A 15,320-nucleotide genomic window follows, 5' to 3' on the forward strand; every position below is an offset into this window, starting at 1 on the left:
TTGAGCATGCAGAAGACAGGTTGGTGTCTGCTCCGCTTATGCAGAGCAAACACAGACACAGGCCGCACTCCTCTATGGGCAGTTGGATGTAAACTGGCTGTCCATTTACACCCAATCTGCCTAAATGGAGGGTAACTTTCCATTCGTTTTTGGCGAATAGGTTTGGAAGTAGGCAGGTGTAAAATGGACACATGTTCATTATAACCCGCCGCTCCATAGAGGAGAATGGAGGTTCCAAACAGGTCCACCTGAAAAACGGATAGGTGGACCTAATAGGAGCTTCCGTGTGAAAGAGTCCTAACTGCAATAACAGGATCTTTGCATCAACAACTACAATCATATCAGTTTTTGTTAAACCTATTCTGTATAACTTGAAAGTGCATCCTATATGCTGTGAAGAGGTAGCCTAAAGAGATATTAAACCCCCCCCCCCAAAAAAAAATGTTATGTATTGCAGGTTACCAATCCTTAGATGTGGTGGCTGCATTAGCTTTATTATTATTTTTTTCTTCTTTATTTCAGCCAGTAACACATTTCATGTTCTAGGGTGTCTGCATTCTAGAAGGAGGAACAACAGAGACACCTTTGGACAGCAGCATTGACAGAACCACATCTATGAATTGATAAACTGCAACAATACCATTTTGTTTTTGGGTTTAATACTGCTAATAAACTTACCGTATCTCGTCTTAAAAACGTCCACTCCTTTCTAACACCAATGCGGTCTAATCTGTGTAACAAGGAAGCATATACTTACCTATTTAAAGCCCACTCCAGTCTGGTCCCATAATCCAGCTCCCCTGTGTCAGCCAGCCACTGCAGGAGAGAGGAGGGAATGCAGACAATGGATGTGTCATAGGACTCTAAGGGTGATGTCCCTGCTCCAGGCTTTAGAAGTCATTATTGATCGCTCGCTCCTCTCCCTTGCATCTACCACTGGCTGACACAGGGGATCATGTGACCAGACCAGAGGGGGCTGAAAATAGGTAAGTATATGCATTTTTTTTTACCAGCCAGTTAGCCAGCATAGGTGTTAGGAGGGAAAATTGTTATGACTAAATAGGTTTATGCTGGAATTCTACTTTAAATTGTTGAACTGAAATGGCAAGCATGCAAACTTAATGAGGTGTACATAACAGACAAAGTGCAGCAATTCAAAAATCCCCTTGAATGCAGTCTATAGCAAAACTAATTCTGAATGGCTATCATGTACATTTCTATATTGTAGGCAAATCCACAGTAAAATGCTTAAACAAAAAACACTTGCAAGGTTAAAAATAAAAGCTCACTGCACTTGGTTATGTAAAATGCCAACAGTTTCAGTAACGCACTTCTGCTAGTTGCTGCTCAATGAAAACCTTGCTTGGTGTATGCAAATGGGCAATTTTCTTTATGTCACATTATGCTCAGGTTGGTTCTAATAAAGAAAATGTTACAGCAGCTTCTCTAAAGAGTTATGTTACCACTGGAGAGCTATCTTGACTGTCTTTTGTTCAATGAACATTGCTTTTGTTTGCATAAGGGCACACACGATTTGCAAAAAATAAAATAAAAAAAAATAAAATAGAAAACCGTGGATTTACAAACTCTCATTAAGATATTGAAAGACGCACACAGGGACCTGCATTAACTGACAGTTTGCCAAGTTTTTAGAAAACTAAAGGTTTGCTTTACATGTATAGCCCAAGATAGGAAGGATTGTATTGTGGGGTTTCAGAATAGCATGACATTTGTGTTTGTAAAGGTGGTATATCCTTTAGCTGTCATCACCGTGTCCTTTTGTCATTTAACAAGCACATCAAACAAACAACTGCTGGGAAACATTATCCCATGTAAAGCACTGACTTTGTGCCTCATACATTTTCCATCCCCTTACCTCCTGGAAGTTGTGCTGGGTAAATTTGTCTGCAATTCTCAGCAACTCTCTGCAGGAGTGAGTGTCAGCAAAGGCTCGGATACCTAGACAGTTGGAGGGATCAAGCTGTCGCTTCAGGAATTCACAGCAGGCTTCCTGGATTTCTGCAAGTTGAAGAAGGCATGCAGCTGGTAGAAGGGTCTGTACATTGCCCTCTTCCACTGTGATTTGGGATGTGTATGAGAAGTCAATAAGCAATTCCATGGCTCGCTCATCAATGTCCCGGATTACTACCTCAGTCTGACGACTTTCAGCTAACTCTCCAGTAAACATAGCCCTGAAATAAGGGCTGCAAGCAGAGAGAATGACCCGATGGGCATAGATCTTCTTGGCACCAACAACAAGCACTACATCGCAGAGTTCTCGGTGTTTTCGTAGAAGGTTAATGACCTCCAGAGTCTGCCGTGGATGTTTATCTGAGACATAAGGCATACGAGCTGGTTGTGGGACCCCCTCCGGCAGTTTGTTGGGGTCTCCTAGGGTGCAACGGCTCGTTACATCCATTCCAGTCTCACCTGGGCGAGTGCTGAGACACCTAAAAGTAAAAAAAAAAAAAAAGAAAATCATCATAAATACAAAAAAACAATGTGAAAATCCACTTCTGTCAGTCAGTCATTTACCAACAATATACAGGATGCGAGCAGTAAAAGGTAAATGTAAAATGTACACCGTTCTTTGAAAAATTAAAAGCTTGTTTGGCTGTACTTCCATCACAGGAGTGCAATTCGTTTTGCACTCCTGTGACCCGTTTTGATGTCACAGAAGTCAGTCCAGGCACCGCAACAATGAAGTCTGGATCCGCCACATGCCTGGACCAACATCCGGCTCAGGCTCTCAGCAAACTGCTGAGAGACTGAGCCAGCCACCCCCTTCACAGCCCAGCGCTCCAATGAGCCATGAGGGAGCAGGGCAGAGAGCTGCGATAGACAGTCCACATCTCTAAACACTGAGCGTTCGGCAGCATTAAAGCGCTCAGTTCTCAGTGCAGGCACCAGGGGACAGATGCAGCATCGGACTGATGCTACATCCACCGAGGCAAGCACGATTCCTAAAAAATAAAAAACCTACACTTCTCTTTTTATTTGTCATCACAGAATGAACTTTTAACAGCAAGTCAGGGTAAGATTTGTCCAACCTACAGAAAACCAGGAAAACAAAATGCAAGCATTAGCCTTGGTGAGGAAGAGGAGAGTGAAGGGGAAACAGAGAGGAAAGGCAGAATCGGGGTGGGGGACCCAACCAAAGTATGTCTAAGGCCAGCCACAGATGGTTCAAATCTCAGCCGGTTAAGCAGGGACCAGCCAAGATTGGAACCATGTATGAGCAGGCTGAATGTACCAAGTTAATTGATCAACTTGGGTACAACCAGCCTGATGGATTATGCATGTGATTATTGCTAGCGGCTAGTATAGACGCTAGCAAAAAATCACTGTCTTCTCCTAGACGGGGAAGCGGCCCCCACCTGGAGACTACAATGGCTCGGTGAGAGGGAGTCCCATGTCAACGCTGTCTGTATTACTGGGGGAATCAAGGTTGCAGGAAAGAAATTTGCTCCATGCATGGGCTGCTTAAGGCTTGGCAAAGACATACTGTATCTCACAAAAGTGAGTACACCCCTCACATTTTTGTAAATATTTTATTATATCTTTTCATGTGACAACACTGAAGAAATTACATATTGCTACAATGTAAAGTAGGGATTGTACAGCTTGTATAACGGTGCAACAAAAGTGAGTACACCCCCAAGTGAAAAAGTCCAAATTGGGCCCAATTAGCCATTTTCCCTCCCCGATGTAATGTGACTCATTAGTGTTACAAGGTCTCAGGTGTGAATGGGAAGCAGGTGCGTTAAATTTGGTGTTCTTTCCCTTACTCTCTCATACTGGTCACTGGAAGTTCAACATGGCACCTCATGGCAAAGAACTCTGAGAATCTGAAAAAAAGAATAGTTTCTCTAAATAAAGATGTCCTAAGCTATAAGAAGATTGCCAAGTCCCTGAAACTGAGCTGCAGTACCGAGGCCAAGACCATACAGAGGCTTAACAGGGCAGGTTCCACTCAGAATAGGCCTCGCCATGGTCGACCAAAGAATTTGAGTGCACAAGCTCAGCGTCACCTCCAGAGGTTGTCTTCGGGAAATAGACGTATGAGTGCTGCCAGCATTGCTGTAGAGGTTGAAGGGGGGGGGGGGGGGGGAGGAGGGGGGGGGGGGGGGGGTGGTCAGCCTGTCAGTGCTTAGGTCATATGCCACAAACTGCATCAAATTGGTCTACATGGCTGTCGTCCCAGAAGGAAGCCTATTCTAAAGATTATGCACAAGAAGGCCCGCAAGCAGTTTGCTGAAGACAAGCAGACTAAGGACATGGATTACTAGAACCATGTCATGTGGTCTGATGAGACCAAGATAAACTTATTTGGTTCAGATGGTGTCAAGTGCGTGTGGCAGCAACCAGGTGAGAAGTACAAAGACAAGCGTGTCTTGCCTGCAGTCAAGCATGGTGGTGGGGAATTTATGGTCTGGGCAGCAATAATGCTGCCAGCACTGGGGAGCTAAAGTAAATTGAGGGAACCATGAACGCCAACATGTACCATGACATACTGAAGCAGAGCATGATCCCCCTCCCTTTGGAGACTGGGTAGTAGGGCAGTATGCCAACATAACAACCCCAAAACACACCTCCAAGATGACCACTGCCTTGCTAAAGAAGCGGAGGATAAAAGGTGATGAACTGGCCAAGCACATTCCCAGACCTAAACCCTATTGAGCATCTGTGGGGCATCCTCAAACGGAAGGTGGAGGAGCGCAAGGTCTCTAACATCCACCAGCTCTGTAATGTCATCATGGAGGAGTAGAAGAGGACTACAGTGGCAACCTGTGAAGCTCTGGTGAACTCCATGCCAAGAGGGTTAAGGCAGTGCTGGAAAATAATGGTGGCCACACAAAATATTGACATGTTGGGCCCAATTTGGACATTTTCACTTAGGGGTGTACTCACTTTTGTTGCCAGTGGTTTAGACATTAATGGCAGTGTGTCGAGTTATTTTTAGGGGACAGCAAATGTACACTGTTATACAAGCTATATACACTAGAGCTGCACAATTAATCGTTAAAAAATCATAATCTCGATTCAACCCCTCTGAGATCTCTATTGCAGAGTTTGCAGATTCTTTCATATAACAAGTGGAGAGACTTATCTGCTCACTCTGCTGTCACAAGAAAACATCCAGGCAGTAGGCCAAGTTTTTAAAATTAAACATTGATCTAAGAAGGAAGAGTTAGTTACAAAGGGAAACTTCTGTGTGTAAAGAAACAAAATCCAGGCAGTCTGCCAAGTTTTTAAACCATGTGTAAATGCAGGAAGTTTAACCACAAAGTCTAAATCTTTTTCTGACACTTGTTTCTTAAGAAAAAAAATCTATATTTTTTGCTAGAAAATTACTTGGAACCCCCAAACATTATATTTTAGCAGAGACCCTAGGGAATAAAATGTAACATTTCTGCAATATTTTATGTCGCACTGTATTTGCCCAGTGGTCTTCAATGAATAAAAAAAGGAAACGGTAAAGTTAGCCCAATTTTTTTTTTGTTTTAATATAAAAGATGATGTTGTGCCGCGAGAATCGTGATCTATCTTCTAAGCAAAAAAATTGTGATTCTCCTTTTAGCCAGAATCGTGCAGCTCTACTGTACACTCACTACATTGTAGCAAAGTGTAATTTCTTCACTGTTGTCACATGAAAAGATATAATAATTTTTTTACAAAAATGTGAGGGGTGTACTCACTTCTGTGAGATACTGTATGATGACGGCCCAAAATGCTGGCACAATCTAAAACTGGTGGAAAGTTGTCAGACTGAATCCTATCAGAGCACTAAGCCAACGTCCCTATTGTCAGTTTCTCTCATACCTCTATCTGAGAGAGATACAGAGATTAAAGTCCAGACTTCTCACTTCCTGCATAAACATTCTGGCTACCATTTTCAACGCATCAATTGCTGAACGGCTAAGGCCTTATCTCCCCCCCACCCCCCGAGGCATACAAAAGCATATGCCCGTAAGGGTGAGCGTTTACCCCCACACGAGGGATGCACAGGTGATCCGTACATTGCTGTGCCGGCAGTACCACTGATGTCAAAGATGCTACTTGGACACGGCTGCTGCTCCTGATTTGACATCCTTGCGGGTGCAGGTGTGTGTCCTTGAACTCAGTGTGCACTTGGGGATATGCGTCCACTGTGCCCAAACGGACGTCAGGGAAACAAACAGAAAAAGGGCCAGCTGTGCATCTTTAAAATTTTCAGTAAAATTTTGCTGATAAAATGGATAGGATGACAAAAAGACAGCCAACGCATTTAGGAGGGGGATTCTATCTGTAAAGGGTCCTGGGAGGTGTTCTATATCAAAAAGGAGCATCAGTAGTCCTTGAGGAACTCATAAAAGCACGATCTGCACAGATTTCTAAAGCTGGCCACAGACGGTTCTAATCTCGGCCAGTTCGGCAGGGACTGGCCAAGATTTGAACTCTGTATGGGCAGGCTGAATGTACCAAAGTTGATAGATCGATCAATTTGGGTACAACCAGCCTGTCAGATTTTAAACGGGATTATTGCTAGCGGCTATTATAGCTGCTAGCAGTAATCTGTGTTCTCCAGACAGGGATGGCTCCCCCAACTCTGTGGGAGAGATTTCCCCCATTAACAAGGACTGTGTTAATGGGGGAATCAAGTAATTTTCTTTCCTGTAACCAAAGAAAAATTGCTCCATCTATGGCTGTCTTAAAGCACATGTCGATTTCGACTAATCGTGCCCCTGTTTTGACACAGACAACAGCTCAGGACCCTTTGCAGGCATAGAGTCCTATAGAAAGCCTTTAAGCCTTTTCATTTCCCATTTAAGCCCTAAAGAAGAGGGGATTGTTTGGACCCCAACATGCTTTGGCTGTCCTTTGCCTTCCGGCAATAAATGACTATAGCGTCTTAGAGCCCAATCAACACATGTTTTGTAAATTTTACTTGAATTTCTCAGTTAAGGCCATTTTCCTGTTTTGCAGGAGCCCTGCATTGTGGTAGAGTTGCCAAGGTTAGGTCATCATGCTCTTCCAATGCTCTCTGAACGATTGACAGATGTTCAGAGTCCAGTGCTTCAAATCCACCTTTACATTTTTTTTCCAGTGCCAGAATAGAGATTCACATTATTAAAAGGGGACATTGGTAATTTCAGTAGCTGTTCTGCCTTTTAAAGCATGCATGAAAACAAAATTCTCTTTTTAAAATACAATACAAATTTATTACACTAGCGTCTACAGCAAGAAAACTTTGAAGTCACTTGAAAAGATTTGTCAAAGTAAACAAAAAAGGCAGAAAATACAGCACAATAAAACCACATTAAGTAGCCATCTAAAGAAATATGCATATATGGGGAAAAACATTACGTATAAGGTATGTGGGTGCAGATCCACCACTTCCTCTTTGCACTAGTAAAAAAATAAAAATAAAGATAAAATAAAAGAAAATGCTTACTTATTATTTTGTATATATTACAACTCCTGAGGATGACTCTTATTTCTATATTATGCAAATTCACTCTATCCTCTTAGCCTTAGTCGGGTGCCCAGGTGAGGCGTTGACAAAAATAGCCTAGCAGGTCAATTAATTCACCCAATTATATGTTTTTGCATAATACATATTAAAACTAAAATGTACTGTAACTCCTTAACAAAGTAACTTACTAGGTTAAATGATCATCAGGTTCTGTTCACTCGGTTTTGAAATAATAAGTAGCTGTTTGCAACTGTCTGCACATCACTTAATTGCATTACTTCCAATTGGGACATCTTGCTTGGATTTTTTTTTTTACAATCTCTAAATATTCTAGAAAGGTTTTAGGATAGTCTAGGGGACACAAGCAATGCACTCACTTGCAAAATGCCCAACAACAGCAACTAAAAGCATCTTCAATCCCTAAAACATTTGAAAAATGCTTATATACTGGATGCAGGGGGTAGGGGGGAAGGGGGGAAAGCAGGCACTAAATATATGTGGCAGCTGAAACCGTTGCATTTGTCTGCTTGTCATATTTGTAATGTTTTGTATTTAAAATGCAGAAAGGGGACAAAAATGTATTTTTCTTCAAAAATGCTTACACAGGGAACAAATAAAATATGTTACAAGCACATTATTTTATTGCACAAGTTATAAAATTGGAAATGTACCAATTTGTTGCCAACAAAAAGTGATGGGTAAATTATAAGGCTACTGTACGATTAAACAATAACATAAGAAAAAAGGCAAAAAAAAAAACACAAAAAAAAAAAAAAAAAAAAAAATACACAAAAAAATATACTTTTCCTTCTTTATGAGCATCTGAAACACAACTTGACAACTGCTTTGTGTAAAGCTTAAAGAGTCAAAGTAAACAACGTTTGCGCATGCAACATAGACCCACATCCCATAAATTCTTTAGATGCTCAGGCAACGAAGGTCTTTAACCTGCTCTTACAACTGTGAAAAACTGGTATTCAAGTTGCACAGTGACATGCTTTTCCACGTTTTATTCTTTAATTTATAAAACCCATTTACCAGGCTATGAGATCTGGCATCTGTGCGGTTTTCTCCCTTCTTACTCAGGAACTGACACAAGGAGCTGCTCCTGGGATCTGCAAGAGAGTGTGGAAAGTGTCGAGTAAACGACACAAGGGGTGCTTTTCTCTGCCTCCCATTTCATTTATCCAACAGCTGCAGGGTGAAACTGGACCTGAGCAGATTTGGAAGTGGTCTAGCATATGAGAAAACATTAAAATGCATTTATATATAGAATAGGCAGGGGAGGGAGGATAGGCATTTCTGCTACAATCCCTTAAAATGGATGTAAACCCTCACCTATACTAATGTTTTGTTTTGTTTTTAAATCCCAGAGTTCTGCTTTAAAATAAACCTACCATTAAAATATTATAGACTAATCATTTGTCAGTGGGCAAATTTACAAAATCAGCCGGGTATCAAATACTTTTTTTCCCTCACTGTACAACCACTTTAAAGCGGACCCATTTTTTCAAACTACTAAATCTTCTGCCGTTGTTGATTTAACTTTGGATAGTAAAAGAAAAATGTTTCTACCAGCAAATACCTTATACAGTCCACTTCTTGTTTGTCTGGTAAAACGCCTAGGCTTATGACATCATGCACAGCTCTCTCTCCTCAGAGTTTGCCAGGAAGGGAGGAGGGATGAGTCATAAAGGGCCAATGAAAGCTGCAGGGCTGCAGAGCTAGAGGTGTGCCTCTGTGTGTCTTTGTAAATCCAGGAAGTGAACAGGCAGCAGCTTCAGCTGCCCGCAGAGTTAAAATGGATGCCACCAAACTCAGTGGAGGGAGATTTCTGCAGCATATTTGCCAAGTACAGAATCGCAGTATATATAAAATATGCAAAGTGGTTGGAGGGAATTTCAGAATGGCAAAGATGTTTTTAGTACAAATTCGAGGAGACTGCAGTTCCTCTTTAACAAGTAAATCAGATGAAACAATTATTTGAAAAGTGTTTTTGCAAAAGCGTGTCTAAATAAATAATGGCCAGTAAACTATCACTTTAGAAAAAATAAAATCTAGGTACAAAAAGGTATTTGCCCTGACAGGTTCCCTAACAATTCCCTGGAAAACTATTTTTTATTTTTTTGAACAAAATGCCTTTGCCTAGCTCTCACCTTTCCAGATCTCTTATAACATTGCCATGCTTAACAACTCCATGAAAAAAAAAAAAATAAATAAATAAAAAAAAAGGATTAGTCTAGGGGCATTAGGGAGAAATCACTTACTTTATCCTTTGCTAAAGCAGGGTGCTTCCAGCCCTGCGATCAGTTCCCTGCACTCCCCTGTAGGCTGTGACCAAATCTAGGCAAACCACAACCTCCAGGCTGTACCCAATACAGGGTTAGTGACTGAGGCTCCGCCCACAATACAAAGGTATAACAAGATATTCATCTAAACTGCAATGCAGGGCTATACACACACAAAGAATAAATACTGCTTCAGGGGACAAGGTTGATGACCACTGCTTTAAACTTTAGGAGAGCCGGACTATGGCCATTGGGAGTATGCAATGCATCTTTGGTATTAGGTAGAGGAACACTGCCCCATCATTTGTGTCAGCGGGAGGAACAGTGTCCCATCATTGGTGTCAGCTTAAGCAATAGTACCCCATCGTTGGTGTCAATGGGAAAAATAGTGCCCGGTTATTGATGTTAGTTGCAGGAATTATCCCCCATTGTTGGCATCAGTGGAATGAAAAATGCCCCAAGGGCTTGATAAAGGCAAGCAGAGGGTCACATCTGGCCCTCAGGCTGCAGTTTGGAGACCACTGATCTATACTATACAGGATGAACAATCTATATGATTAACATATGAGGACAAAGCATTGCACCCATCAGCAGATTACAGGTGCACTCTCAGGTTCCTGCTGACTGAGTAGCTGTCTGCCCGTATCTCTTATGAGCAGGAAGATACTGAATGACAGGAAGCATCAATAAACCACCAAGAGCTCTCATCAACGCCCTGGTAGTACACTAAGAACTACAAGCAGTCAGCTGCAATGGATGATGGTAGTTGTAGTTCTCCCATTCACAAAACTCTGTGAATGAATGTCACGGATGGGTGGGCAGAGCCCCGAACAGGTAAATTTTTTTAAATTGTGATAGTGGGTGCCCAGAAGATCCCCAGCTCGCTGTCACAATGGGGACTCGGGCGGGGTGCAGAGGCTGCTGAGTTATTAACAAGTTACACCCTAAATGTGGATGCAACAGGTTACTAAAGGCGAGCTTATGCTTTAGGACATATCTTTGACCAAGTATATAATAGGAAATGGACATTTTTGTATAAATATCCATTTACCCAATGAACAATCATATGGCTGCCATAACGGTTTAGCATATTTGAAAATGTTAAAGAGTGTAAAGTCTTTTTTTTTTTTCCTATAAAAATAACAAACATGTCAAACCTAAGTGCTCTGGATTTGCACAGAGCAGCCCAGATCCTCCTCTGGGGTTCCTCTTCTGTGAGCCTGGCCCCTCCCTCTTGTTGCGTGCCCCCACAGCAAGCAGCTTGCTATGGGGGCACCTGAGCTGAGTCACAGCTCCCTATGTCCATTAAGACACTGACCCCCGACCCAGCCCCCTCTCTCCCGATTGGCTGACTTTGACAGCAGCGGTAACCAATGGAGCCGCTGTGTCTTAGCCAATCAGAAGGGAGAATCTCGGATGGCTGAGACACTCGTGGACGTCGCTGGACAGAGGTACTTCAGGTTAGTGTTAGGGGGGCTGATGCACACAGAAGGCTATTGATCTTAATGCATATAATGCATTAAGATAAAAAAATCCTGCTGCTTTTACAACCACTTTAACCACTTCCCGTCCGGTCTATAGCAGATTGACGACTAGGAAGACTTTCTGTTATCCTGACTGGGCGTCATATGATGTCCAGCAGGATAGCATGCTGGCGGGCTGACAGGGAGAGCCGATCGGCGGGTCTGCATAGGTACTGTTAGACGGGATAGCAAAAGGAATGGCATATGTCCCTCAAAAGCCTAATTTCAGGCTGCTGTAATGTATGGGTTAAAAAGGGAATAATGTATTGGGACTTTAAATGTATTGTATGGGTTCAAAGCTTGTTTCATCGTGGGGGGAGTGTAGAAATTGTACAGGACTGAGGAAGCATTCATGAGCGAAGCGTAATCCAAGTATATCACATTATTCATCAGCTCCCTGACAAAACAATTTGTTAATTAGAAGGACTTCTATTGAGTAAAACAGATAAATCACAAGATGATTTAGCATCAAAATCTACAAAAATCTGTGATTTCAACATCAAACCAAAAGCATATCTAGCACTACAATTTTCAAAAGCATTTGTTTTTAGCTTTTAACGTGGAACGTTTTTTGGGGTAAATATTTTCATGCAGCTCTGGTTGCAGTACATACCTACGCATTGGCTTTCTGTCCATGCACAGTGAAGAGAATTCTTCACACCAAATTTAAACTTAGTAATTGATAAGACAGATGCATGTAGTCACCCGGGACTTTTGTAGAGCTGCGACTGGAGCAACTGCAAATCTTGGTTTTGTTTTGTTTAAGATCCTCTGCAATGACAAAAATCCTTCTTGCTGCATCTAAAAAGGAAAGAATAAAAGTTTTTAATAACATTGCATTTGATATCGTATATACAAACTTACACAGTACATGTGCTGCCTGTGTGATGTGCTTTACTACAGTGACGGAAAAACAGTTCCATTGAGTTAAAACACACTAAAGTATTTTAAAAGCCAACAACATCATAAAAGACAACTGAACCGGTTCCGGTTTTAGTTGAAATGGCCTGAAATGCAGCGTGGCCACTGCTTGCAACTATACTGTGAAGGAAGCAGCCTCATTCACAACTGAGCATCTTGTATCACAAAGCTCCAAAATCCCACATTTTTCAGTTATGTCAGTTCTCATCTGAGCATACTGTTGCTTGAAGCTTGAAAATTAAAATTCTTTGTAAAGGCAGGCGTTCTTTTACCTTCATATATTCTATGCAGTGAGCCCCCCCCCCAGCCCCCCTTATACTCACCCGAATACAATCTCGACCCAGAGATCTACATGAAAGCTCTCACTTCCCATTGGTTTAGAGACAGCAGCAGGAGCCATCGCCTCCAGCTTGTTATTGTGGGCACTCTACAGGGTGGCGAGGGCAGAAAAGGAGGATCGGGGCTGCCCGATGCCAAAACCATTACATAGGGCAGGCAAGTATGACACGTTTCCTACTTAGAAAAAAAAAAAAAAAAAAAACACGAACGTCTAAAAGCACTTTAAAATGAGCTTCTTTTGAGCTACAAGTTAAAGGGGTGTTCCAGTGGAAAAACACTGTAGCTGCTGACTTTTAATAAGGACACTTACCTGTCCAGGGCGCTGGCGATGTTGGCCCCGAGGCTGATATGTCCCTCATATCGTGTTCCGGCTCCCGACATCCTCACTAAGGGAAACAAGCAGTGGAGCCTTGCGGTTTCCCCTGCAGCTTCCTACTGCGAATGCGCGTGTCACGCAGCGCTTTGTGAATGGGGTGCGCTGTGTTCTGGGACACACACAGTTCCCAGAACACAGCGTGCCCCATTCCCTAGAAGACAATGCGAGGAGGAGAAGACTGAAGATCACGAGAAGTAGGAGGCGGCAGATTAGGAAGACTGCCTAGCAACAGGGGTTTCTGGCAAGTTAAAAAAAAGATAAGATAAGAATATTAATGCTATTTTTTTTTTTTTTTAGGCCTCTTTCACACGGGGCGGATACGTGACGATCCACCTCGTGAACATCCGCTTGCTCAGCGGGGATCTCCCCGTCGATCCCTGCTGAGTAGGAAGATGACAGGTCTGTCTCTGCTCACTGCACAGGGACAGACCTATCAGAGCGCTGCTCTCCCCTATGGGAGATCGCATAACGACGGATCGTAGAGTCCGTCGTCACCCTGATCCGATGACTGATGGAAAAGTAGTTTTTTTCCTCCGTCACACTTTTTCGGATCGGAGCAGGTCAGATGTCAGCAGACATGTCACAGCTGACATGCGACGCTCCATAGAAGTCTACGGAGCAGCGCTGATAAAACGTTCGAACACGCTTAAAATACATACAAAAAGTACATGTCATGCAATTCTTTTTCTCTAGTAATTCCTAGCTTCCCACTGGCCAAATATTGAAAAAAAAAAAAAAATGCACAAGCCTCAGATTTAGGGACAATTTATACCCTGGAGTAAGTCCAGGGGAAAAGTCTAATATACAAACAGCACTTGCAATCCAATTCATATCAAAAAGAAAAGATTAAAAACACCTCAATGTATTCATCAATATAGAAAAGATAAATAATCACTCTATAAGTTATCAGTTCACTTGGCTTTAGGTAAAGCTGCTGTGAGAATTTTAAATATTGATAAATATAAAAGGTGAAAGCGAGAAATTGTTTTTTTTGTAACATACTATTACTAGCCTCTTTACAGCAGTTTTCAATTATCCGCACATTTCCCTACAGCATTTTTTGCAATATGTGAAACACTCATCCAGCTCAGCTCTCATTGAGTAACACAGGGAAACATTCCAAGAGTGACTGCGGGGGCAGCAATAATAACTCAAGTGTATTATAGGACGCAGATCAGACCCATATCCTTATTGAATAGGTTTCTTATTCTTTACAGTAACGTAAACTAACTAGGGATCAAAAGTTTCTCTGCTAAAGTCAGAGCAGTACAAGACGGATTTTCAATACCGTAGTTGCTATGGGATACTGTACCTCAAAAATTGTCACCCAAAAAAGGAACCCGTCCAGGCCTAAGGCCACATTCACACTAGTGCTCCTATACAAGAGGAGGGGAATGGGTCGGGACTCTTGGTGGTCAGAGACAGCACCAAAAGTTGGCTTGTGAAAGATTTGTTCATACAAATAGAACTTTCTTGTGGTGGTATTTAAACACCACTTTTTTTTTTATTTTTGAAAAATAATGGGGAAAAAATATTTTTTTTCTTCAAAATTGATGGTGTTTTACATTTGTTTATAAAATTTTGCAAATAAACCTTTCTTCAAACATTTAGGCAAAAATGTATATTGCTACAAAGGCTTGGAAAAATCTGTTTGGAAATGGATAGAAAACGGTCTAAAAGACTATTCAGAGAGAGTAGTGGTTAAGCACTTCCCACCCGGTCACTGCACATATACAGCCCTTTCTCCTAAGGAGAAGTTCAGGAACGTCACTCAGCAGGAGGGGGATCACGCGTACGTGCCAGCGCAGCGGTGCATCTCAGATTGGCCCTCCTGATCACATGATGGCTGTGATTACAGCTGGCTGACCCCATACTGCAAACTACAGCCGCACATATGTGAACACAGCCTAAAGCCTAAATCTTTCCATTTCACTCAGATAAATCAATTTAAGTTGCATTCACACAAATGGTGATCAGAATTAATGTTTTCTTTACTAAAGTAAGAAAGCCTGGCCCTTGCCAACATGTTATAGAGAGGGGCGCTTTCTCTCTGTTGGGAAGCAGTGGTCTCTCTACAGTGGTTTGACATGACCCCTGATGACTCAGCTACAGCTCTCCAATCAGCAAAGCTCATGTTCTATGCTGACTGGAGAGCTCTGGACTCTGATTCAGAATAGGAAGTGTCAAACCTCTGTAGGAAGACCATGAATACATAAAGTATTAAATGCGAATGAACTTCTCTGATTGTCATTTATAATTTTCTCTCCCTCTGTTCCCTCCAGGTGGTTTTGGCATCACACCCCTCCACTGATGAACCTCTGGCTCTCAAAATCATGATCAAGAAAGACTACCAAGATACCCTCATCGAGAGCTACATACCAAAAGAAGTTCATTCCAGTCCATTCTGCACTCATGTA

The 15,320-nt window shown here is 42.1% G+C and overlaps 1 protein-coding gene across 4 annotated transcripts in view; it reads right to left on the reverse strand.

Annotated features, from left to right (window-relative positions):
* Positions 1-15,320, reverse strand: part of KLHL20 (kelch like family member 20) — a 99,454-nt gene that overhangs the window by 63,915 nt on the left and 20,219 nt on the right. For 3 of the 4 annotated variants that reach the window (XM_077452982.1, XM_077452983.1, XM_077452981.1), the window contains 2 exons: positions 11,881-12,068; positions 1,877-2,450 (listed from right to left, as the gene is read on the reverse strand). In XM_077452982.1, coding sequence (XP_077309108.1) covers positions 1,877-2,450; positions 11,881-11,903 — 597 coding nt within the window. In that variant the 5' untranslated portion in view covers positions 11,904-12,068. Of the gene's footprint in view, positions 1-1,876; positions 2,451-8,494; positions 8,615-11,880; positions 12,069-15,320 lie in introns of those variants that run through there. The other variant, XM_077452984.1, reaches the window with a different exon arrangement.

The sequence above is a fragment of the Lithobates pipiens genome, unplaced genomic scaffold (assembly GCF_037356315.1).
Source record: "Lithobates pipiens isolate NorthernLeopardFrog02 unplaced genomic scaffold, aLitPip1_a1.2 Scaffold_23, whole genome shotgun sequence".
In the NCBI taxonomy this organism is placed as follows: domain Eukaryota; kingdom Metazoa; phylum Chordata; class Amphibia; order Anura; family Ranidae; genus Lithobates; species Lithobates pipiens.